Raw genomic sequence first — 24,854 nt, 5'->3', positions numbered from 1 at the left:
TGCTGCCGCCCCTGCTGTGTGTCCAGCTGCTGCCAGCCTTGCTGCCGCCCATGCTGTGGGTCCAGCTGCTGCCAGCCTTGCTGCCGCCCCTGCTGCGGGTCCTGCTGCTGCCAGCCTTCCTGCTGCTGATCACCTCACCAAAGAAACACCTTCTTCATACACCATCTGTTAACTGACTCGCCATTTGGGAAACAAATTCACTTCCTAGGCTTGGCAGACAACCCTCATGCTCTACCTTAATTTCTGTGACTCATGTGCCTGATACAAGCTTCCAAATCAGCTGGATGGAGAGCAGAGGACGTCCCCAATCAGCTTCCTCCCATGTGGGTGGAACGTGTGTCAGTTTTAGGCATCCTCCATACGGAGCTGTGGGTGGAACATGTGTCAGCTTCGTGCATCCTCGATATGGAGCTCTGGTCTCTGCTTTGACTCTGTAGTCAAGGTCTTCACCCTCTCCCTCTGTAACTTAGAAAAAGGAATTCTTGTAACTGTTACATAGGTTTTCTGCAACTGCTGAAAATCTTCTCAATCCTGTTTTCTTTTCCCATGCACTCCTGGTTCCCGTAATCCTGCTTTCTTCTTTCATGCTCACTCTGAGTTGGCTCCCTAGATACGGGAAGTTGTACCTCTATTTCTTAATAAATTCTGTGCATTCCACATTGTGTTTGGTTTTATTATAAATTCGGATGTAAGGATTTACACACATGTTGCACATCATATGCATGATCCGTTCTGAGCTTCATATAGTTCCACCAAAATTATTATCGCCATTCTTCATATGAGAAGGTTTCACAGGGTCATGTTAGACGGCTGATTTGGACAGACTCAGACCCAAGACTGTATCTTTTGCTTCTGCTCAGTGACACGTAAGTTACTATGTCAAGACAAATCAGAAAAAGGCCTGGACTGAGCACCAGCAAGATGTTAATTTGAGTGTCTCTGACAGTGGAAATGATATTCTCCTGTACGTAAATGCACATAACACCTATTTACAAAGTTCTCCCCAAATCAGTGTCCACACCTCAGCTACATAGTAGAGCAGCAAGGCCGGTAGTTTACAGCTCTCCTGCGTGAAGGATCCTTTCCTGTCTCAGGTGTTGTCCAGCCACTCACGCTTTCATGGGCATCCAATATTCGGGAGTATCCAGTGTGTCCTCATGAGGGAGAGGCTCATGTAAAGAGACTTGTTCTTTGCTTTCACATAAAGCAAAATCTTGGCCTTCCTCCATCCCCTGAGATACCTATAGACTAGAATAAAAGAGAATTAAGTCAATTCCTGCAAAACATTTTACATTCCCCAACTTTAAGGCAATTTGTCATTTTTATCAGAATATTAGCCCTAACTGGTTTGGCTCAGTGGATAGTGTGGTGGCCTGTGGACTGAAAGGTCCCAGGTTCGATTCCAGGCAAGGGCATGTACCTTGGTTGCGGACACATCCCCAGTAGGAGGTGTGAAGGAGGCAGCTGATCGATGTTTTTCTCTCATCGATGTTTCTAACTCTCCATCCTCTCACTTCTTCTCTATAAAAAATCAATAAAATATGTGTTGTGTTTTTTTTTTTAAATATAAGAGAATTCATTAAGAAAAAAAGTTGGGAACTGAGAAATAAACAATGGGCATGTATGACATTGAGGAATTCATAAAATCTGAACCTCCTATGGAAATAGAACCATCTCTTGTGTATTGTGAGTCAACTCTGAAGCATTTGAGAGAAATAAAAACCTGTTCCAGGGGAAGTGAAATAACGCGAGAAAGAAGAATAGTCGAGGAGACTGAGCACTCCTAGTAGTCATGCTGGACAGAGGCTGCTCTTTGGTCCTGGACTAACAATGCTGCCTGAACATTCACTGAGGTAAGGCTTGAGACTGGTTCTGTGAGAATTAGAAGAGTTTGGAACCCGGATCACCTCCTTGGGAGCAGTAGGAGTGTCTCTGATGAGCTCACGAAGCTGGTATCCAGGACACGTGCTCGCTTTTGAGACTGTGTATCTGGGATGCTCAGAAGAGACTGCCAAACTGACGGACTGCTGGTCCTTGGTGGGTGTTTGCGTGATTAAAATGAGAAACTAACATGTTCTGGGTGACTTACTATTTGCTAAATGCTCTCAGTGCTTTTTCTACATAACTTTAATTGCTGAAAAAAAATTTCAAGGCAGGTATAAATGTTCCCACTGTACAGATGAGGATATTGAGACTGAGGAGGTAAAGAAATGTCATAGTTTGGTTTCTCCAAGAAGTCACCTAAAGAAATGATTCAAGTGCATGTAGTTGATTTGGTAAGTGCAGGCCTCACTGGTTGGGGAGTGTGGATGTGATACCGGAAAGGGGCTCACGAAACCAGTACCATTGTGGCCACCTGCAGCTTATGCCTAAGAGGAAATATCAGAAACGATGCAAGCACACACTTTAGGATTATCCAACTGAGTAAACCGGGAGCCGCCTCCTTATGACCCTCTCCAGAAGCGGTGGTTGTGGCCCACACCGGCAGCATGACCTCTGTGGCTGCAAGAAAACAGCCCTGAGCACAGAGATGCAGGTCTACTGGCAGCAACTGGCCTGAGCACACTAAGATCCAAGATATCTGGGTGGGGAATGCAGAACCTCATCTATAATCTATGATTTTCCCCATTGCATCCAACACTGGGTTATTCCATATAAACCCACACTTTCTAGAAGAAGAGGAAAGAGGAAGAAGAGGTAGTGCTGGTGAAGGAGATGTAGAAGGTGGAGAGGACGGGGGGTAGGAAAGGTGAGGGAGAGATAGAGAAGAAGAAAAATGAGAAGGAGGGAGAAGAGGAAGGACGGAGGAGGTAGCGAAGGAGGAAAAGGGAGAGAGAAGAACAAAGAAAAGGGGAGGAAAAAAAGAAGGGATCAAAGGAAATGAGAAAGAAGAAAACACAGTAATTGTGCAGTAACTGATGTGAGGTCACTGAATGTGATGGTTAACAAGGTCAGGACTGGACTCACCACCTCATCCTGCTTTGCCCAAACTTCCCCAGTCATATCTCTGGGGAGTCCCGCATCCTGGGAAACCCTTTAGTCCCGGGCAGTCAGGACTATTGGTCACCCAGGACGTGAAATGATGGATGCTCTCTCAGTCCCAGCTTCTGTTTCCTCCCACCTGCTTTGGTTCTGCTGAGCAGACGGAAGAGATTATGCCAAACATCCTCTACCCAAGTGTCTGTGATGGAATTGGGATACACAGGTGGGGTGGTTGCTCCAGAGAGAGATTCCTGTCACAGTCTTGAATCAGGATTTTTGTGGGCAAACAGACTGGGACTCAGGCATGATGTCAATTTAACCCCATGAACATACCAGCATCATGTCATTTAAACAGGGATACTTCCAAAACTAAGTACAGTGGAATATACAAAACACATGAGCTGACCCTCATGAGGCCATGAGGGACTCTATCATATGACCACAACATGACCAAAGCAGGAACCATCCTGATGATGGGACCACCTTCCTTTTATCTGAAAACGTTTCTATGACTTATTCTCAATTAAGGAACACATTAAACACTTATTTTCTAAACGTTCATATCAGATAGGAAACAACTTCATCTTAGACAATTTCCCTGTGATTACCTAAACAACATAAACAAAAACAAGGAAAGTCTTACTGATTGATCCCAACATTGGGGGCCCAGTGTATAAAAACCCCAGAACAGAAGAAGTCCTCAGAATCTGAGAAACTCACCTCTGAACACAAACTCACCTTCTACACCTGACACCATGTGCTGCTCCCCTTGCTGCCAGCCCACCTGCTGTGGATCCAGCTGTTGTGGGTCCAGCTGTTGCTGGCCCAGCTGCTGCTGCCGCCCCTGCTGTGTGTCCAGCTGCTGCCAGCCTTGCTGCCGCCCCTGCTGTGTGTCCAGCTGCTGCCAGCCTTGCTGCCGCCCCTGCTGTGGATCCAGCTGTTGTGGGTCCAGCTGTTGCCAGCCCAGCTGTTGCTGCCGCCCATGCTGTGTGTCCAGCTGCTGCCAGCCTTGCTGCCGCCCCTGCTGTGGATCCAGCTGTTGTGGGTCCAGCTGTTGCCAGCCCAGCTGTTGCTGCCGCCCATGCTGTGTGTCCAGCTGCTGCCAGCCTTGCTGCCGCCCATGCTGTGTGTCCAGCTGCTGCCAGCCTTGCTGCCGCCCATGCTGTGGGTCCAGCTGCTGCCAGCCTTGCTGCCGCCCAACCTGGTGTCAGACCACCTGCTGTAGAACTACCTGTTGCCGGCCCAGCTGCTGCTGCCGCCCCTGCTGTGTGTCCAGCTGCTGTCAGCCATGCTGCCGCCCTTGCTGTGGGTCCTGCTGCTGCCAGCCTTCCTGCTGCTGATCACCTCACCAAAGAAACACCTTCTTCATACACCATCTGTTAACTGACTCGCCATTTGGGAAACAAATTCACTTCCTAGGCTTGGCAGACAACCCGCATGCTCTATTTAATTTCTGTGACTCATGTGCCTGATACAAGCTTCCAAATCAGCTGGATGGAGAGCAGAGGACATCCCCAATCAGCTTCCTCACGTGTGGGTGGAACGTGTGTCAGTTTCAGGCATCCTCCATATGGAGCTGTGGGTGGAACATGTGTCAGTCAGTTTCATGCATCCTCGATATGGAGCTCTGGTCTCTGCTTTGACTCTGTAGTCAAGGTCTTCACCCTCTCCCTCTGTAACTTAGAAAAAGGAATTCTTGTAACTGTTACATAGGTTTTCTGCAACTGCTGAAAATCTTCTCAATCCTGTTTTCTTTTCCCATGCACTCCTGGTTCCCGTAATCCTGCTTTCTTCTTTTATGCTCACTCTGAGTTGGCTCCCTAGATACGGGAAGTTGTACCTCTATTTCTTAATAAATTCTGTGCATTCCACATTGTGTTTGGTTTTATTATAAATTCTGATGTAAGGATTTACACACATGTTGCACATCATATGCATGATCCATTCTGAGCTTCATGTAGTCCCCCAAAATTATTATCGCCATTCTTCATATGAGAAGGTTTCACAGGGTCATGCTGGACAGCTGATTTGGACAGACTCAGACCCAAGACTGTATCTTTTGCTTCTGCTCAATGGCACGTAAGTTACTATCTCAAGACAAATCAGAAAAAGGCCTGGACTGAGCACCAGCAAGATGTTAATTTGAGTGTCTCTGACAGTGGAAATGATATTCTCCTGTACGTAAATGCACATAACACCTATTTACAAAGTTCTCCCCAAATCAGTGTCCACACCTCAGCTACATAGTAGGGCAGCAAGGCCAGTAGTTTACAGCTCTCCTGCGTGAAGGATCCTTTCCTGTCTCAGGTGTTGTCCAGCCACTCACGCTTTCATGGGCATCCAATATTCGGGAGTATCCAGTGTGTCCTCATGAGGGAGAGGCTCATGTAAAGAGACTTGTTCTTTGCTTTCACATAAATCAACATCTTGGCTATCCTCCATCCCCTGAGATACCTATAGACTAGAATAAAAGAGAATTAAGTCAATTCCTGCAAAACATTTTACATTCCCCAACTTTAAGGCAATTTGTCATTTTTATCAGAATTTTAGCCCTAACTGGTTTGGCTCAGTGGATAGTGTGGTAGCCTGCGGACTGAAAGGTCCCAGGTTCGATTCCGGGCAAAGGCATGTACCTTGGTTGCGGGCACATCCCCAGTAGGGGGTGTGCAGGAGGCAGCTGATCAATTTTTTTCTCTCATCGATGTTTCTAACTCTCCATCCTCTCCCTTCTTCTCTGTAAAAAATCAATAAAATATGTTGTTTTTTTTTAAAAAAAATGTAAGAGAATTCATTAAGAAAAAAAGTTGGGAACTGAGAAATAAACAATGGGCATGTATGACATTAAGGAATTCATAAAATCTGAACATCCTATGGAAATAGAACCATCTCTTGTGTATTGTGAGTCAACTCTGAAGCATTTGAGAGAAATAAAAACCTGTGTTCCAGGGGAAGTGAAATAACGCGAGAAAGAAGAATAGTCGAGGAGACTGAGCACTCCTAGTAGTCATGCTGGACAGAGGCTGCTCTTTGGTCCTGGACTAACAATGCTGCCTGAACATTCACTGAGGTAAGGCTTGAGACTGGTTCTGAGAGAATTAGAAGAGTTTGGAACTCGGATCACCTCCTTGGGAGCAGTAGGGGTGTCTCTGATGAGCTCACGAAGCTGGTATCCAGGACACGTGCTCGCTTTTGAGACTGTGTATCTGGGATGCTCAGAAGAGACTGCCATGACCAAACTGACGGACTGCTGGTCCTTGGTGGGTGTTTGCGTGATTAAAATGAGAAACTAACATGTTCTGGGTGACTTACTATTTGCTAAATGCTCTCAGTGCTTTTTCTACATATCTTCAATTGCTGAAAAAAATTTTCAATGCAGGTATAGATGTTCCCACTGTACAGATGAGGATATTGAGACTGAGGAGGTAAAGAAACGTCATAGTTTGGTTTCTCCAAGAAGTCACCTAAAGAAATGATTCAAGTGCATGTAGTTGATTTGGTAAGTGCAGGCCTCACTTGTTGGGGAGTGTGGATGTGATACCGGGAAGGGGCTCACGAAACCAGTACCATTATGGCCACCTGCAGCTTATGCCTAAGAGGAAATATCAGAAACGATGCAAGCACACACTTTAGGATTATCCAACTGAGTAATCCGGGAGCCGCCTTCTTATAACCCTCTCCAGAAGCCGTGGTTGTGGCCCACACCGGCAGCATGACCTCTGTGGTTGCAAGAAAACAGCCCTGAGCACAGAGATGCAGGTCTACTGGCAGAAACTGGCCTGAACACACTAAAATCCAAGATACCTGGGTGGGGAATGCAGACCCTCATCTATAATCTATGACTTTCCCCATTGCATCCAACACTGGGTTATTCCGTATAAACCCACACTTTCTAGAAGAGGAGGAAAGAGGAAGAAGAGGTAGTGCTGGTGAAGGAGATGTAGAAGGTGGAGAGGACAGGGGGTAGGAAAGGTGAGGGAGAGATAGAAAAGAAGAAAAATGAGAAGGAGGGAGAAGAGGAAGGACGGAGGAGGTAGCGAAGGAGGAAAAGGGAGAGAGAAGAACAAAGAAAAGGGGAGGAAAAAAAGAAGGGATCAAAGAAAATGAGAAAGAAGAAAACACAGTAATTGTGGAGTAACTGATGTGAGGTCACTGAATGTGATAGTTAACAAGGTCAGGACTGGACTCACCACCTCATCCTGCTTTGCCCAAACTTCCCCAGTCATATCTCTGGGGAGTCCCGCATCCTGGGAAACCTTTTAGTCCCGGGCAATCAGGACCATTGGTCACCCAGGACGTGAAATGATGGATGCTCTCTCAGTCCCAGCTTCTGTTTCCTCCCACCTGCTTTGGTTCTGTTGAGCAGACGGAAGAGATTATGCCAAACATCCTCTACCCAAGTGTCTGTGATGGAACTGGGATACACAGGTGGGGTGGTTGCTCCAGAGAGAGATTCCTGTCACAGTCTTGAATCAGTTTTTTGTGGGAAAACAGACTTGGACTCAGGCGTGATGTCAATTTAATCCCATGAACATACCAGCATCATGTCATTTAAACAGGGATACTTCCAAAACTAAGTACAGTGGAATATACAAAACACATGAACTGACCCTCATGAGGCCATGAGGGACTCTATCATATGACCACAATATGACCAAAGCAGGAACCATCCTGATGATGGGACCACCTTCCTTTTATCTGAAAATGTTTCTATGACTTAGTCTCAATTAAGGAACACATTAAACACTTATTTTCTAAACGTTCATATCAGATAGGAAACAACTTCATCTTAGACAATTTCCCTGTGATTACCAAAACGACATAAACAAAAACAAGGAAAGTCTTACTGATTGGTCCCAACATTGGGGGCCCAGTGTATAAAAACCCCAGAACAGAAGAAGTCCTCAGAATCTGAGAAACTCACCTCTGAACACAAACTCACCTTCTACACCTGACACCATGTGCTGCTCCCCTTGCTGCCAGCCCACCTGCTGTGGATCCAGCTGTTGTGGATCCAGCTGTTGCCGGCCCAGCTGCTGCTGCCGGCCATGCTGTGTGTCCTGCTGCTGCAGCCCATGCTGTGTGTCCAGCTGCTGCCAGCCTTGCTGCCGCCCATGCTGTGTGTCCAGCTGCTGCCAGCCTTGCTGCCGCCCCTGCTGTGGGTCCAGCTGCTGCCAGCCTTGCTGCAGCCCATGCTGTGGGTCCAGCTGCTGCCAGCCTTGCTGCCGCCCAACCTGGTGTCAGACCACCTGCTGTAGAACCACCTGCTGCCGGCCCAGCTGCTGCTGCCGCCCCTGCTGTGTGTCCAGCTGCTGCCAGCCTTCTTGCTGCTGATTGCCCTGACTTAAGAGCCACCATCTGCACACAACACCTTCTGTGAACTGACTTCCAATTTTGGAAATAAATGCACTTCCAAATGTTGCTGAAAGCCAGCATGTGGTCACCAAAATTTTTGTGACTCATTTGCCTGTTAACAAGTTTATGAATCAGCCCGACAGAGTGCAGAGGACATCCCCCTGATCCTTTTCTTACGTCTTGTGGATCATTTGCCAGCTTCGCGCATCTTCACCGTGGAGCGTGACCTCTGAGTAACTTAGGAAAACAAACTCTCATTACTTCTTCTTGGATTTCTGCTGCTGGTCTTCATAGCAATCTTCATAATCATGTTTCTTTTTCAATGTACTCATGGTTCTTATATCCTGCTGTTTTATTTTCATAATCATTTTGAATTGTCTCTGTAGATGCTGGAATTCTCTCCTATATTTCTTAATAAATCCTGTACCCTTACTCATCCCCAGTTGCATTTTGTTTTATTACACAGCATTCCTGATATAGGGACCTATACACTTATTGCACACTGCATGCATTTCCATTTTGAGCCTCTCAACAGCCTCTCACGAGTTATATCCTCAATTTGTTCAGATGAGAACATTTCACTGTGTAATGCAGCTAAAAATGGACTGAGGAGAGCAAAGACCAGGCCTCCCACTCCTCTCAAGGGCACTTACATTCCCATATCGAGAAATGTCAAGGTGAATCTGGGACTGACCCCCAGCAACCTATGCACTTGAGTTTCTCCTTTAACAATGGATGGAATCATCTCCCATCTATGCAGTTAACTCTGTGTCTACAGAGTTCTTCCCCAGTCAGGGTCCCACACCTCAGCGAGCAGTGGCTGTTTCAGTGAGGATGGCAGTGAGTTTCAGTTAGGGGGCAGTGACTGCGTTGGAGAGCTCTCGCGAATGCAGGGATACTTTCCTTCTCTCAGGCTCTGGTCACCCCCCGCATGCAATTCATCTGCATCGAGCAATTTTGAGCATCCATTGTGTCCTCTTAAGACAGGCTCACTTATCAGGACTTATTCTTGGCATCACGTACTTCTTGTGTGGTCTCCTTCTCCCGCGTCTGTTTTAGAGCAAAAAGGAATTAAGTAATTCTCTACAAAACATACACCCTACGTTATTATCCCCAACTTTAAATCAACTTGTTTCAGTGAGTTTTTATGAGGGATGTTACCATATTAGGGGTTCTGACAAGTAGCACCTTCAGTAGAGGCACCTGTGGTGGGCGAGAGCGCAGGCGGCTGGTTCCACGCAAAGCCTGGGTCCCTGTCACCATGGCTACTTTGTATGTGGTCTATTATGGAAGCACTGGGGCACCTGAGGAGGGAGACGGGACAAGTTAACTCCTGATTGTCCAGTGCCTCCTAAGTGGTGGATACTCTTGTGGGCACTGATGTGGGACACAAAGAGGGGACACTTTCTGTCCACACATGTGGTTATAGCTACATGATTCTTCAAATCTCTGTATCTCCAATCTTTCCATCTTGCTCCTTCCAGGTCTCAGACCAATCACCCGTGCTTCCCTACAGCCCATGAACGTCATCTCCTCGTCCACTTTTCTTCTAAGCAATTGTTACAGCTTGATGGACTGCTCACAGTTCTTCTCACCTGGAGTGTTTTCACTTTCCACTGTCTTGTCAGACCAGAAATTGTTGACCTATTTTAGTAAAAATTCCATATCGTGTATAATAGCTGCTGTTGGGGCTACTGATTGATAAAATTTAAGGAATTTCATGATTATATATCATATTCCATTAGGTCTCTGCAGGGATAAATGGAGTTGTAAACCAATCTTGCTTTAGCCATTTAGGTCAGCACTCACCTCCTGATGTGCCTAGCACCTCGGTCTGGAGGTTTGATTTGTAAATTTGAGATAAAGTTTATGTTAAATTGAGGATATAGGCATAAACAAAAAAGGCAAATCCCAATTACTGAGAAGAAAATGCAAATAAACTATCTTTTACTATTAAGGATTAGGAATAAAATATGTGTTTGTGATACCCCTTGAAAATGTAAGAATGATGATATCTTAAAGATGGTATCTGCCTACAGACTGGCAAATATAGTAAAGGAGGCCGGGAAAGAGAAAGAATTCCAGATTAATCCATGGGTGGACATACTATTTAGTATGGAAGTGGGAAAAAGAAAGCAATAGACAAAAGGAGGATGACACTGTATATGAGAAACATTCATGAGGGTGCATAAATATATCCTGCATGCCCCCCCCCCCAAACACACAGCTAGGGAGCAGCAGAACAGGAAGTTGAGGACTCTTCCATATGATTCTAATTCCCATAACCAAGATCTATTGTACTCTTTTCCACAACAGAGAATTTACAATTAAAGATAGAATTTAAGATGAATAGCTGCACAGTTCTGGAGGGAACTTAGTACAGACAAGGGTTGATGCAAACTAGTAGCATCTTTACAAAATTGGCTCACACTGAGTGGCTCTGTGATTGGGTGAGGGACTGCAGAACTTTTTTCTATGTAGACAGAAAGGTGTTCTGTATATGTTTCTCTCTAGAAGTTCTGTAGTTTCAGGCTTTACATTTAGATGCATAATCTATTTTGAGTTGGTTTTGTATAACATATGAAATATGGGCCCAAGTGGGTCTTTTGTTGTTGTATTTTTTCACATGGATATTTACTAGTAGCTGTTTCAGCATCATCTGTTCAAAAGACCACACTTTCTCTGCATATTAATTTGATACCTCTTTAAAAAATCAATTTCCCCCCATTGGTCTATATCATTACCATTTCCCCAGTGCTCCCACAAAACAGATTTAATAAGTCAGATGGTGTTTTGCAGTTAATGCAATTTCATGCTAGTTGCTTTGCTTCCCTCAACACTGATTTCCTCAGCTCTCCCATGGAGGCAATAATATCCACTTTTCAGGATTGTATGAGAATAAGAGATGATGTAGAGCAAATATCTAGCTCAATACTCAGCATAGAGTAGGACTTCAATAAATGTTAGCAATTCTTCCCACCTATTTTCTATGTTGGATATATATTCTCTAGAAAGATCACACTTTCTGTCACATCCAGTGATATGACACTAAGTATCTCTGCATCTCTCAAGAGGTGACCATAATAAAAACTTATTTTTCTCCCAGAGCTATATTAACCCTTAATGGCTAATAGAGCTATTCCCTTTATTATTCAGTTTTTCATCCAACAATCCAGGTTTTCTCTGTTTGGACACCAACCCAATGCCCATCTTGACTTTGAATAATACATCCTTCCTTCTTCCTACTTTTTTCTTTCTTTTTCCTGAAAACTCTGAGTCTTTATCTCGAGAGAACATGGTAAGCTGTACTGTTTCCTTTTATGGCCTAGAGATTATGATTGGATCAAAGGGTTATATGCCCATTGCATAGTTACCTCAATTCTCGGGACTCTGGAAATGTATCTTACTTTAGCAACTTCCAGGTCAGGAGATCAAATTGCCTCAAAATTTGGAAGCCTGGGAAGTATGGCCTAAGCTTGCGTGCTTTGAAAGGGTGAGTATTAATCCAAATTTCTGTTGAGATAAATGAAATATCACCAATGCCTATTCTATGACATCAAAGAACAGGTTCCTCTAGGCAAGGGGAAGGCCAGGAATACCAACCACACTCACGTTACTTTCTGATGACAGGTTGCGCCAGTTACGGATTAGGGAAGCTGTCAGAGCTTTCACTGATAAAATTCTTAAAGCAGCCTCTATTGGTCAGAGAAGTAGGAAGAATATTTGGGAAGAGCTCTGTAGACAGAAAGGAGTTCTGTATATGAAAGGTGTGACTATTCCCATTGTTAAAAAAGCAACTCAACATATATACCTCCCCTGTGCCCAGTCACCAGTTATTTCTACCTACAGAAAAATGTAAATAAAAGTGCCCTGGACCTGGAATCAAAAGACCCTGTGTACGTAGGACCTATTATGTCAATTATAAGCCATATGTCAAATCATTTTCTGTTCACTGAGAATGATAATTTTTGCTCTTCCTATCTTGTAAGGCCATTGTGAGACTTGAATGAGATAAAACATATAAACTGCAACTCAAAAGTAAGGCTTCATAAAGGAAGTATTATAAACAAATAAACAAAATACAAACATATGATGCAAGATAGTATAGATTTTTATTAGGAAAGGACAGTCAAGAAGAGGGTTCAAACTGATTGTGAAGAGTTTAGTAGCCTGGCATAAATTACTAAATATAATGCACAGATCTAAAAAGATGATCAATATTGATCATTGTGCAGAGCTAAATATACAGTCATAATAATTTGTTTACGTGCCATAGAGGCAAGAGGTGAGGATGACTTTCATCAGGCCTAAGACCATGAATTCATGTCGAAATCAGATGGAGCTGACCAGTATCTGGTACGTTGATCATGAGGAAATGAAGAACAGAATCAAAGGGAAGTAGACTGCATCGCCTCAGTGGACTCCTAAGAATTATAGGAAGAAGATGAGCATGTTGTGTTAGCATGTTGTTTCTCAGCAAAGCTTAGGGAGCCAGTTTCTTGCAGGAACAGAAACTTTGGCAAAATAGTCAAAGAAATGTCTTGTCTCTGGTGGGCAAGTGGATCAGCAGCAGGAAGGCTGGCAGCAGCTGGACCCACAGCAGGGCCGGCAGCAGCTGGACACACAGCAGGGGCGGCAGCAGCTGGACACACAGCAGGGGCGGCAGCAGCTGGACACACAGCAGGGGCGGCAGCAGCTGGACACACAGCAGGGGCGGCAGCAAGGCTGGCAGCAGCTGGACCCACAGCATGGGCGGCAGCAGCTGGACACACAGCATGGGCGGCAGCAAGGCTGGCAGCAGCTGGACCCACAGCAGGGGCGGCAGCAAGGCTGGCAGCAGCTGGACACACAGCAGGGGCGGCAGCAAGGCTGGCAGCAGCTGGACACACAGCAGGGGCGGCAGCAGCTGGACCCACAGCAGGGGCGGCAGCAAGGCTGGCAGCAGCTGGACACACAGCAGGGGCGGCAGCAGCTGGACCCACAGCAGGGGCGGCAGCAGCTGGACACACAGCAGGGGCGGCAGCAGGTGGACACACAGCAGGGGCGGCAGCAAGGCTGGCAGCAGCTGGACCCACAGCAGGTGGTCCTGCAGCAGGTAGACTGGCAGCAAGGGGAACAGCAGGTCATGGTGTCAGGGGTAAAAGGTGGGCTTCTGAGCAGAAAATAATTCTTAGAATGTGAACTCTTCTGCCCTACTAGACCTTTTATACACTGGTTCCCAAATTTGTGACCAATGAACAGAATTTTCCTGGTTATTATTTATGACATTTCTTCATGACCATGGCCAACTGCCCAAGGAAGAAGAGTTCCCTAAGTATTATGAATTTTCTGAAAATAAATGATAGAATTGTTCTCCTAATTAAAAGATAACCTGTAAGAACTCATTTCCAGAAATGGGATAGTCAACATCAAAAGAATTATTAACTATGAATCATCATATTTTAAAGACAAAGCACATCCTCTGGTCATATGCTAGTTCAAGCTAGTTTGGAGAAGAGGCCAGAGCCATTGTCACTAACTTTTCTCCCTCGATGCTACTTATATTGAAATCCACCTCTGAGGATAGAGCATATTGTTGATGAAACAAAGATGATGAATTCAAACTACATTTTAACACATTTTGAATTAAAAGCATTTTTAATAAGGCTTTCATCTGTGCCACACAAAACTCAGTGACTGATTATTCTCTTAGTAGCAAGCAACTCCACATGGGCATGTATTTTCTGCAGCAGGGATCGAGCTCAACTATAACTGGCATGATCTTTTCCATGCTGGGCTCCAGATTTGTTGGCTGGCCTGACAGCAAGCTTGTTCTGGGGACACTATATTTACATTTACTGGTAAAGAAAAAGCAGTTAGTCTGACAACTACAATAGTTTGCTTTGAATTGCAGTGTAAAACTACAAATGCCCAGGAGTGTAAATGGAGGAACAAAAGGGACAACAATGACTCCATCCTGTGTATCAATGGAGCAAAGCAGAATAAGGTGCATAATATTTTGATGACTTAGAAATTTCCATATTTGGATAACTTTTAAAAAGAAAGAGCCTCTTTCTTTCACTGGCAGCAATGTGGACCCTGATACAGCTTCATGGGCTCTGAATTAGGCTGTGGCTAAGGATTTCTGGGGCCTCTGCTGCTGGGGTGGCCTGACTTGGCTGCAAAGATGGAGAAACCCTATGTTCGCAAGCCCAGCATAGGAATAATGGCATTTTTCACTCAACATAATTTTCTATTGAGTCATCCAGGTTGTTGAGTATTAATAGCTTATTCTCTTTTGTTGCTGAGAAGTATTCTGTAGTATAAGTATAGCACAGTTTAATCACTCATTCATTTAAGGGTATCTGGGTTGTATCCATTCTTTGGCTGTTATGAACAGAATTAGTACAAACATTCACTGTATGAACAAAGTCTTCACTTCTCTGGTAGAAATGTCCAAGATTGCAATTTCCAGGTTATATAGTAATTGCATGTTCTGTTTTTAAAGAACCTGACAAACTGTTTTTTAGAATAGCTACATCATTTCACATCTGTATCAGTATTATAAAGTGATATCGTTTCTCCACATCCTCATTAGCATTTGGTGCTACCTATCTTTTATTTCACCTACGATGACAGGTTTATAGTGATATCTCATCATGGCTCTAATTCTCATTTCCCCAATGGCTAATGATATTGAACATCTTTTCATGTGCTCATTTGCCATTTATATATCTTCTTCAGTGAAATGTCTCTCCATGTCTTTACCCATGCTCTACTTTGACTGTTTAATTTTTTTTTCTGTTGAGTCTGAGAGTTTTTTATATATTCTAGATACTAGTGCTCTGTCAGATATGTGGCTTATAAATATTTTCTCCCAATCTGTACCTTGTCTTTTCATCCTTTTAACAGCACACCTTACAGATCAAAGTTCAATGAAGTTCAGTTTATCAATTTTTCCTTTTATGGATTGTACTCTTGGTGTCAACAGTAAGAACTCTTTGCCTAGTCCAAGATCACAAAGATTTTTTTCCTATGTTTTCTTTTCAAAGTTTTATAGTTTTACATTTAAGTTTGTGATGCATTTAAATTTTTCTTCTTTTGCTTATAGATGTCCAACTTGTTCCTTTGTAAAAAAAAAATCAGTTGGGAATATTTGTGTGGTTCTGAGTCATCACTGTCTTTTTGAGATTTTATCCCATTCATATTTATTCTGATAACTAATGTTTTTATTGTTACTTTTTAAAGAGCTTTATTGAGATGTAATTAAAACCCATCAAGTTCACCCCTTTTAAAGTATAGTTCAATGTTTTAGAATCTAAGCAGGTTGGGCAGCAATTACCACATCTAGTTTTAGAACATCTTCATCTCCCTGCGAAGATACTTCATATCCATTAGCAATCACTCCCCATGTCCACAACCTCCACCCCAGCTGTAGGTAACTACTGATCTACTTTCTCTCTACTTAGATTTGCCTCTCTAGACATTCCACATACATGGAATCATACAATATGTGGTCTTTCATAACTGACTTCTTTCACTTAGTGTGTTGTTTTCAAGGTTCATCCACATTGTAACATGTGTCAATATTTAATTCCTTTTTATTGACAAATAATTCATCTGGGTAAACAAAATTATAATATAAAGTTCATACACACAATTCATTAAAGGAATTTAAATGTTACTCTAGAAAATATCCACTTAATACACTACAAGGAAATAAAGAAGGCATATAGGAGAATGGACTTGTATCAAGGATATATAAAGAATTCTTACAACTCAATAATAAAAAAAATTTAAAATGGACACATAATTTTGTCCATTATTCTACATTTTGTTTATACAGTCATTAGTTGATGGACATTTGGGTTGTTTCCTCTGCTTTGACTATCTGTGTACAACTTTTTGTGTGGACATATACTTTCATTTCTCATCAGGATATATCCAGGAGCAAACTGCTGGGTCTCTACATGATAACTCTATGGTTAATTTCTGAGATATTGCCAAACTATTTCCCAAAGCATTGCACCATGTTATAATCCCACCAGCAATGTATAAAGGTGCCAACTTCTGCACATGCTCACTGTAAGGGCATAAAAAAAAGCTTTTCTTTTTCTTTGTAGTGGCTTTCCACAATTTATGAAAAGCACACAGTAATTAAACCCCAAGATTATTAGCTCCTCTGATTCAAACAGCCCCTCTCTTCAAACCGCAAGACAAGATAAGCTACTCTAATGACTATATTCTTGCCTTTCCCCTCCTCCCTGCTGTTTTTATAACTCAGGGATAATTCACATCAAGGAGTTTCTACTTAATAGAAAGTTCCCTTCTCCCTTCCCCATAAAACAAGCCTCTTGTGAGCTCTTCAAAACTTTTGCTTTAAGCATGTTTTATAGGCTTGGGAAATATACTGATAAGATACCTTTCTGGGCCCAGAAGGCGTGGCTCAGTGGTTGAGTGTGACCTATGAACTAGGAAGTCACGGTTCGATTCCTGGTCAGGTCACATGCCTAGGTTGTGGGCTCAATCCCCAGTGGGGGTTGTGCAGAAGGCAGCTGATCAATGATTCTCTCTCATCATTGATATTTCTCTCTCTCCCTCACCCTTCCTCTTTGAAATTATATATATATATATATATATATTAAAAATAAAAAGGACACCTCCCTGCAACAACTGCAGGACTATCTCCTAGAAAGCAAACAAACTAACTTTTTAAGACAACCGCCCTGATGTCTGCTCAACTTCAGCCCCAAATCCTCCTCCCTTCCTTGTCAGTTAGCAACCACAGCCATTACTTTTCTAAAGGGGAAGCTGATCTTTGTTTCTTGCCTTGCATTGATTAACAATGCACTGCCCTTTTCCTCCCTTGGAAAGTAAAATAAACTCCCTCTCTCTGCATCTATCTCTTCTCTCAATTGTGAATTTTTTCACAGCCAGCATCATAGGCCAAACCCTAACACTCACACCAATACTTGTTATTATCTGCCTCTTAAGTCCTAGTGGAGATAAAGTGATGTATTGTGGTTTTGATTTACATTTCCCTAATGACTAATGATGTTGAGCATCTTTGCATGGGCTTATAAGCCATTTGTATATCATTTTTGTACACATGTCTATTCAAATTCGTTGACTCACATTTGCTCCCAAGTCTTTCCCACCTTGTTTAAAAACATTGGCTTATGATGCCACAGAGTGCTATTCCTGTTCTATCTCCTTGAGAAGTCTCAGTGCATTCAATTTTAGGCTTAATTTTACCAGTGGAATTGCACCAGCAAGGAATTAGGAGAGAAGGTCATGGCCCTGGGCTCTCCTGGGCACCTTCCCAGAACATCTTAGCCAGTTTCCGAAAAATACAGATTTCTAGGCTTCATTACAGGGGATATGTGTCATTTGGTTATTTCATAAAGAAGAGATATGATAAAAATATGATAATTTCTTGTGCTAAACAGAGTGATACTGCCAATAAGAAGCCGTAACAACATGAGGAAATATGCCAAAATGCATTACTTGGGATTCCTTTCCCAGCTCACTAATCACCAGCCTGCATCTAGAGCCATATCTTATCTTACTGCTCAAGAATCATTCATGGTGAGGGGGTAGGGATTGGGGGGAGGTCTCCTACTCCTCTCCAGGATCCCTCAATATATCATTCTGAGAATTATTTCATTCCCATTTGTCTGTGTCCTAAACTCGCGACTCACAGCTTAGGCCTAGGCTGAGTCATGGAAAAGAGAAACATATGGGCACTTAACAACAAATAGCCAGTCCCATTCCAGCCAATTGGAGCAGAGAGCTGCAGTCCTGAAATTAGATGATACACACAAGGAAGAAACACAAGTGTTGATTTGAAGAAAAGATTAGAGTGAAGATACATCATAGAAAGGAAGAATGCATTCTATCTAATTTTGCAAGAAAAAATGATTATAATTATCTAATTGAATAATTATTTACCTATAAGATAAACAATAACAAGCAAAAAAAAATTGCCTCAACAGGGTATAAAAGAGCAAGGAGATTTAGGAAACTCACTCTCCTGGAAACTCACCCAGAACCTCCACCCTCCGACACCATGGTCAACTCTTGTGGTTCCGTCTGCTCTGACCAGGGCTGTGGCCAAGGCTGCTGTCAGGAGACCTGCTGCTGCCCCAGCTGCTGCCAGACCACCTGCTGCCGCCCCAGCTGCTGCGTGTCCAGCTGCTGCCGCCCCAGCTGCTGCGTGTCCAGCTGCTGCCGCCCCAGCTGCTGTGGCTCCAGCTGCTGCCGTCCCTCCTGCTGCTGCAGACCTACCTGTTGCATCTCTAGCTGCTGCCGCCCCACCTGTTGCCAGACCACCTGCTGCCGTCCCAGCTGCTGCCGCCCCAGCTGCTGTGTGTCCAGCTGCTGCCGCCCCAGCTGCTGCATTTCTAGTTGCTGCCGCCCCTCCTGCTGTGGTTCCAGCTGTTGCAGGCCCAGCTGCTGTGTGTCCAATTGCTGCCGTCCAGTCTGCTGCCAGACCACCTGCTGCCGTACCACCTGCTGTCGCCCTGTCTGTTGTGGATCCTCTTGTTGTTGAACTACATTTTTCACCACCAGCCCTGAGTCTACTATCAGTGCATCAATCTTGTTCTCATTTCCTTTATCCACAGCACCCCGCCCTGTTCTAATCTGTTGCTATGTTTATTAACCCCTGCTACCAAGTAACTATTTAAAAAGTAACAACTTAAACTAAATACCACACAAAACCTCCAAGCTGACGTTCAGTCAAATGACCAAATGTCTACTACTTCATGGGGTAGGCTTTACCTTCAAGATGAATGTGTGCAGTAGAGTAACCATGTCTCAATAAATACTTATCCTCCTGGTATCAAAACATTTGTGGCCTTTAATTATTTTTTAGTGTTGATCATGAATTGGAGATGAGTTTGGATATTTGTTATGGGCACAGAGAAACTGATTTTGCATATATCAATCAAAGCCTATCTATATATATAAAAGGCTAACATGCTAAGTGTCTGTCCAGGTAATGACATCACATAGCAACGCCCAGCTTCCTCTCCCTTGCGACAAGCCATTTAACAATAAAAGGCACTGCAGACCTGGTGCCCACAAAGCAACACTCGGCTTCCCCCAAGTGGGACACAGGCCCCGCCACCACCCCGGAACAACACCCCACCAAATTGCAGCTGACGCTGCCGAGACCCCATGGCACAAAATGCACCCCACAGCCCAGCCCAGAAATGATGGCTGTGGGATCCGGGTAATGACGTCACATAACAATGCCCGGCTTCCTCTCCCTAGTGACAAGTAGCCTCCTTACAGTTTCTTCAGCCCAGGAACACAACTTGCTTTATAGCCAGGTGCAAACATTTTACATTTTAACCAAATGTCTGTGAAGCCTCATTTCATTTGATCCTCATAGAAGTCCTGGAGTAGGTAGATAGGAGACTCAGGGGAATCCTCTTTTCTTTCATTTAGCCAGAAAATGGAGATTTAGAAAGCTTAGAAACTTGACCCGACTAAAAAGAAGAAATAGTGGACCTTGAAAATGACTTCAGCTTTTCTCACTGCGCAGAATATAATCAAACACTGCTACAGTTAAATAGTTTACCCTTTGTTCTCACTGCATGATCTACAATAATAATCTGCTTCGTGTTGACATTTACTGCTGTGTTGCTGACAATTACCTGAAAGAGAAGTTGGAGTGCTTCACTAGGCTGGAAAAAGTTTAGCTACATCAGAAAGCAGGTCTAATTAAGCAAGTTTATTCTATAACTAGAAAAGGCTAAGTTGACTCGCACATGCGTGATACATATAAAGCTCTCGCTAGCGCCAATCGCACACGTGTTTCAATCTGTCATTGTCATTCATGAATTTGGTTGATACTTCTATTATAGAGAAAGGGCAAATAGTGATATCAAAAATATTTCTTCTAATTAATTTCCTTTCAATGTGCACGAATTGGTGCACCGGGCCACTAGTATCAAAGAAAGTGCCAAATAATTAGTCTTTCTCCAACCAGATTGCCCACATTGTCTGCCAGCAAGTTTATTGGGAGAAGATAAGAACATCCTTTTTACTGAACTGAATTATGAACCATTTAGCAAGGTCCTTGTGCTACTGGGCTCCAGGAAGCTTATAAGTTGAATGAGACCCAGTTCCCATCCCTCAGGTAACTCACAATGAAATCTTGGATTTAATAGAAAGACATATGTCAAGTAGAATATGTTGGTAATATTGGTGAAAAAGAGGATTCTATTCTATTGGAGAAGATAATATATAAGGAATGATTCCTAAAAATAAAACGTGTCAAGTCTGAAAATTGAGGGGAATGTCCAGCTCACAGACACATAAGACAAGACAAAGCGAGGAGAGGAGTGAATGAAAGCATAATGTGTATATTCTTATGAAGGCAGTCTTTATTAAAAAAGTATCAGAAAAACATTGTCTCATATGCTGCTAGCCTGTGGACTGGGAGCTGTGCCATCTCCCTCCACCTGGAGTGGCTCAATTTTCCCTGATTTATACAAATACAGTGAGCTTCCAGATAAGAAAGCATTTTTTAAAAGGCCTGAAAATCATTAATTGAAACAACAAATTCACATCAATATGAATAATGTGAATAAAATACTAAGAAGATGGCATAAGTGGAAAAATGTACATGAGAAATGTTATATTTAAAGTACTAGTACAGAAAGAAAGAAAGAAAGGAAGAAAGGAAGAAAGAAAGAAGAAAGAAAGAAAGAAAGAAAGAAAGAAAGAAAGACAAACACCCTAAAAGCCACTGAAGTGGCAAAATTCTTCAATTCTTCCCTGGTCTATGAGTTTTGCTATGGCTGACAATACTGTTTTGTATACTTAAAATTTTCTAAGGGGTATATCTTTATATTGTGCTCTTATATTTAACACTACATAATTTTTAAAAAAAACATATATGTTTCTGACTTCAAGGCAACAGACTAGAATTTTCAGATTTTTTATCAAATCGCAAGAACCTCTTCATTTCTCAAATAAAAATTGAATTGAATAGAGTCCTAAATAGACCCAAAACCCTGTAGAATTAAGTACAAAAAAAGGGAGCAGTTTAAAATCACCCTGTAAGGGAAGAATTATTTTTTAAATGGTATAGGTTGGCTAGTTAACTGGATAAAGAAAGAAGGAAAGGAAAGGAATGAGAGATACTACATTCGTTAAACCAAAACAAACTTCAATAGAGTGAAAAACTCAATATAAAAACAAAACTGTTAAAGTTCTAAAAGAAATCAGGAGGGATTTTCAAACATAGTGTTAAGCTTATCCTAAGCAACAAGAACAACAAAGCAACACACACACACACACACACACACACACACACACCATGAAGGAAAAAATATAGCCAATTAATATAAATAAATGTGACCACAGCTGAGTCATCAATAGGTCTGTCATAAGGACTCCTGGGGACATTCTTTTTCCCACATTCCAGGTCATATAGAAATCTTGGAATTTTCTTCAGATTCCATAATAGGACTCCCTATAGCCTTCACCCCACAACAACTTGAATCTGCGTTTGTTCCCTCATCTTTCTGTGACAGAAGAAGAGGCTCAGGACCTTTCCAATAAAATGCTGAGTGTGGGCTCATCAGAGTTATGACAATGCAGGCTCAGCACACCAGCCACACCTCCCAGCAGAGGTCCAATCAGGAGCCCACATCGTCATCATCCAGGTTGTGTCCACCTGGAAATTTGAGCCAGGGCAGGAGTGGCAACTGGCCAGGAATTTTAAAAGCAACATAAGGAGTTTGGTTTACGAGATGCTTATGTTGCTTAAGCTAGAAAGGGATCCTCAAACCCATTTCATCTGATCTCCTCTATCTGGATTTTTATTCTTTCTCTGTAACACCAGCTTACAATTCAAGCCCTCCACTGACTGTCTACAGAGGCAGTCATTCCATAACCTTACTCACCATGGTGAGTCGAATTTGATTCTCTGAGACACCCACTTACCTGATATCAGCCCTTTACAGTAAGTGGGGAGATGTCAATCCCTCACATACAGCAACCATTCGACTAGCCGACTCCAGTTTCTCAGAATGAGGGGCACTGACAGTTCAGCTGGCTCTTTATATACATTTCCCCTCTGGAGTCAAGGAAACCTGGGGAAAAGAAGAACAGTTACTATAAAATCGGTTTTTATATTATGTTCTGCCAAATAGGAATCAACTTCAGGATAGTTTCTGGGTAGCCATTCCTGTCTTGAGCTAGTCATCTTGAGAACAGAGCCATGGACATCTCAACTTGGTTGAGAATTTTCTCGTAAAATATGGAAATGAGAAATAAAATGAGAGTCTTTTCATCAAAATATTTGTAAGGGAGGTTGAATATGCTGAAAGACAAAATCATGACGCGAAAATCAAGACACTAAATCCCACAGGATGAAACGTCAGAGCCTATCTGAGATCTAGATGAGTAGTTATCAAAGCACATGGCAGGTGAGTTAGGGAGCTCTGACTATATTTAAATTTGGAGGGAGAACTGATTTAACATTGTATCCCCTCTCAGCACCTCTTCCCCAGGTGTACCATCATCAGGACGCGTATCAGGCAGAAGAGACTGAGAAGTGCTGGTCTATGTGTAGCCACTGCAAATACATAAGAAAGATTGAACCAGTTTGTAATGAAAAAGACAAAGGTGTTTCACAGGCTGAACGTCCACATCTACTGCCCACCAATATTGCCATTATACTCAGAATGTCAGCATTGATACAGTAATAAAAGTGTCTGTTATTCAGCCTTTCAAAGGGAAATCCTGCCAGCCTTAGCCGGTTTGGCTCAGTGGTGAGAGCATCGGCCTGCGGACCAAAGAGTTCCGGGTTTGATTGGCGCGGGGGGGGGGGGGGGGGGGGGGGGGCGGGGAGGAGAGGGTCCATGCAGACTCCTCCCCAGCCCAGCCCTGGTCTGGGATCATGCAGGAGGTAACCAATCAATGTGTTTCTCTCACATTGATGTTTCTTTCTGTCTTTCCCTCTCTGTTCCACTCTTCCTAAAAATCAATGGGAAAATATCCTGGGATGAGGATTAACAAAAAACAACAAAAAAAGGAAATCCTGCTATTTGTGATAGCATGGATGGACCTGGAAGACATAATGCTAAGAGAAATAAGTCAGTCACCGAAGGACAAATACTGCAAGAATCCACTTACATGAGATATCTAAAAGAGTCAAATTTTTCATAGAAGAGAATAAAATGGTGGTTTCCAGGGGTGAGAGGAGGAAGAAATGGGTAGTTGTTCAATGAACAGAATATTCCAATTGTACAAAAAACACACACAGACAAGTTTTAGAGATCTGATGTATAATATTGTGTTTATATCAACAGCACATTATGGTGCACTTAAAACCTTGTTAAGAGAGATCTCATGCTAATGTTTCCCATCAGAAAGTCTAGAAAATGGTCCCTGATTCACAGTGGGGAGAGGAAATATCATACGTCTTATTCTCATGCCAATGATGCCCTGATTCACATTCAAAACTTCTCTGCCCACCTGACCCACAACGAATGAGACATCAAACTAAAATGCAGCTGTATCCCCCCAAGTCACCAAAAGGAATGTGGGTTATTAGAATCTTTATCACCCAAGGAGAGACATGCTGTGCTATGCAACATGAGACACACATACATGGTCTAAATGCATAAATCACGTGACAGCTTTCTTTAAGGAAGATGAAGCAAGAAAGACACATAAGAGATGATCCAGGAAGAGCTGAAGTGAGGAATGCTAACCCACCAGGAAAAGGAAACGATGTTTTCCATCCATCTTGAAAAGGTTAGCCAGGAAAACAGACCTGGCTAATTTCATAATCACCTGTTAATTAGGACAAACCAGGACAAGGAAAGAGCACAGCTTCTGATGACAGCAGCCCTTGGCAGGGTATAAAAGGGGACCTGGGGCAAGCGGACTTCCAAACCTTCCAACCCACCTTCCTGAAAACTCACTCCGAACCTCCACCCTCCGACACCATGGTCAACTCCTGCTGTGGATCCGTCTGCTCTGACCAGGGCTGTGGCCAAGGCTGCTGCCAGGAGACCTGCTGCCGCCCCACCTGCTGCCAGACCACCTGCTGCCGCCCCGCCTGCTGTGGCTCCAGCTGTGGTTCCAGCTGCTGCCGCCCGACCTGCTGCCAGACCACCTGCTGCCGCCCCACCTGCTGTGGCTCCAGCTGCTGCCGCCCCACCTGCTGTGTGTCCAGCTGCTGCCGCCCCACCTGCTGCCAGACCACCTGCTGCCGCCCCACCTGCTGTGGCTCCTGCTGTGGCTCCAGCTGCTGCAGGCCAACCTGCTGTATCTCTAGCTGCTGCCGCCCCACCTGCTGCCAGACCACTTGCTGCAGGACCACCTGCTGCCGCCCAAGCTGCTGTGGCTCCAGCTGCTGCCGCCCCTCCTGCTGTGGCTCCAGCTGCTGCAGGCCTACTTGCTGCCAGACCACCTGCTGCCGCCCCACCTGCTGCCAGACCACCTGCTGCCGCCCCACCTGCTGCCAGACCACCTGCTGCCGCCCAGTCTGCTCTAGTGGTTCCTGCTGCTGA

General features: G+C 43.7%; 3 protein-coding genes across 5 annotated transcripts; 2 read left to right on the top strand and 1 right to left on the bottom strand.

Moving 5' to 3' along the window:
- The first annotated feature begins 3,737 nt into the window (after nt 1-3,737).
- Nucleotides 3,738-8,313, top strand: LOC129147421 (keratin-associated protein 9-1-like). The gene is made up of 4 exons (XM_054709435.1): nt 3,738-3,780; nt 4,090-4,270; nt 7,938-8,063; nt 8,148-8,313. Exons 1-4 carry the CDS (start codon nt 3,738-3,740, stop codon nt 8,311-8,313), a joined length of 516 nt encoding a protein of 171 aa, XP_054565410.1.
- Nucleotides 8,314-12,897: 4,584 nt separating this feature from the next.
- On the bottom strand, nt 12,898-13,461 carry LOC114231601 (keratin-associated protein 9-1-like). The gene has a single exon (XM_054709434.1). The coding sequence runs from the start codon at nt 13,459-13,461 to the stop codon at nt 12,898-12,900; it is 564 nt and encodes a 187-aa protein (XP_054565409.1).
- Nucleotides 13,462-18,382: 4,921 nt separating this feature from the next.
- Nucleotides 18,383-24,854, top strand: LOC103289247 (keratin-associated protein 4-3-like). 3 transcript variants are annotated; one of them, XM_008145078.2, is made up of 3 exons: nt 18,383-18,845; nt 19,302-19,306; nt 24,354-24,854. In XM_008145078.2, exons 1-3 carry the CDS (start codon nt 18,383-18,385, stop codon nt 24,852-24,854), a joined length of 969 nt encoding a protein of 322 aa, XP_008143300.2. The 3 variants fall into 3 exon arrangements, with proteins under 3 accessions (XP_008143300.2, XP_054565741.1, XP_008143290.2); XM_054709766.1 differs by lacking the exons at nt 18,383-18,845; nt 19,302-19,306 and having other exon boundaries at nt 24,288-24,393; nt 24,481-24,854; XM_008145068.3 differs by lacking the exons at nt 18,383-18,845; nt 19,302-19,306 and having other exon boundaries at nt 24,288-24,854.

Source organism: Eptesicus fuscus, chromosome 20 (genome assembly GCF_027574615.1).
Source record: "Eptesicus fuscus isolate TK198812 chromosome 20, DD_ASM_mEF_20220401, whole genome shotgun sequence".
NCBI lineage: Eukaryota > Metazoa > Chordata > Mammalia > Chiroptera > Vespertilionidae > Eptesicus > Eptesicus fuscus.
Note: the sequence above shows the minus strand (reverse complement) of the source record. Positions and strands in the feature narration are given on the sequence as shown.

Excerpts from the sequence above, each read along its gene's own strand:
- LOC129147421 (XM_054709435.1), top strand. The coding sequence starts at position 3,738 with ATGTGCTGCTCCCCTTGCTGCCAGCCCACCTGCTGTGGATCCA. Across the intron at positions 3,781-4,089 it reads GCCCACCTGCTGTGGATCCA|CTTGCTGCCGCCCATGCTGT; the intron begins GCTGTTGTGGGT and ends GCTGCTGCCAGC. Across the intron at positions 8,064-8,147 it reads TGCTGCAGCCCATGCTGTGT|CTGCTGCCAGCCTTGCTGCA; the intron begins GTCCAGCTGCTG and ends CTGTGGGTCCAG.
- LOC114231601 (XM_054709434.1), bottom strand. The coding sequence starts at position 13,461 with ATGACCTGCTGTTCCCCTTGCTGCCAGTCTACCTGCTGCAGGACCACC.
- LOC103289247 (XM_008145078.2), top strand. The coding sequence starts at position 18,383 with ATGGTCAACTCTTGTGGTTCCGTCTGCTCTGACCAGGGCTGTGGCCAA.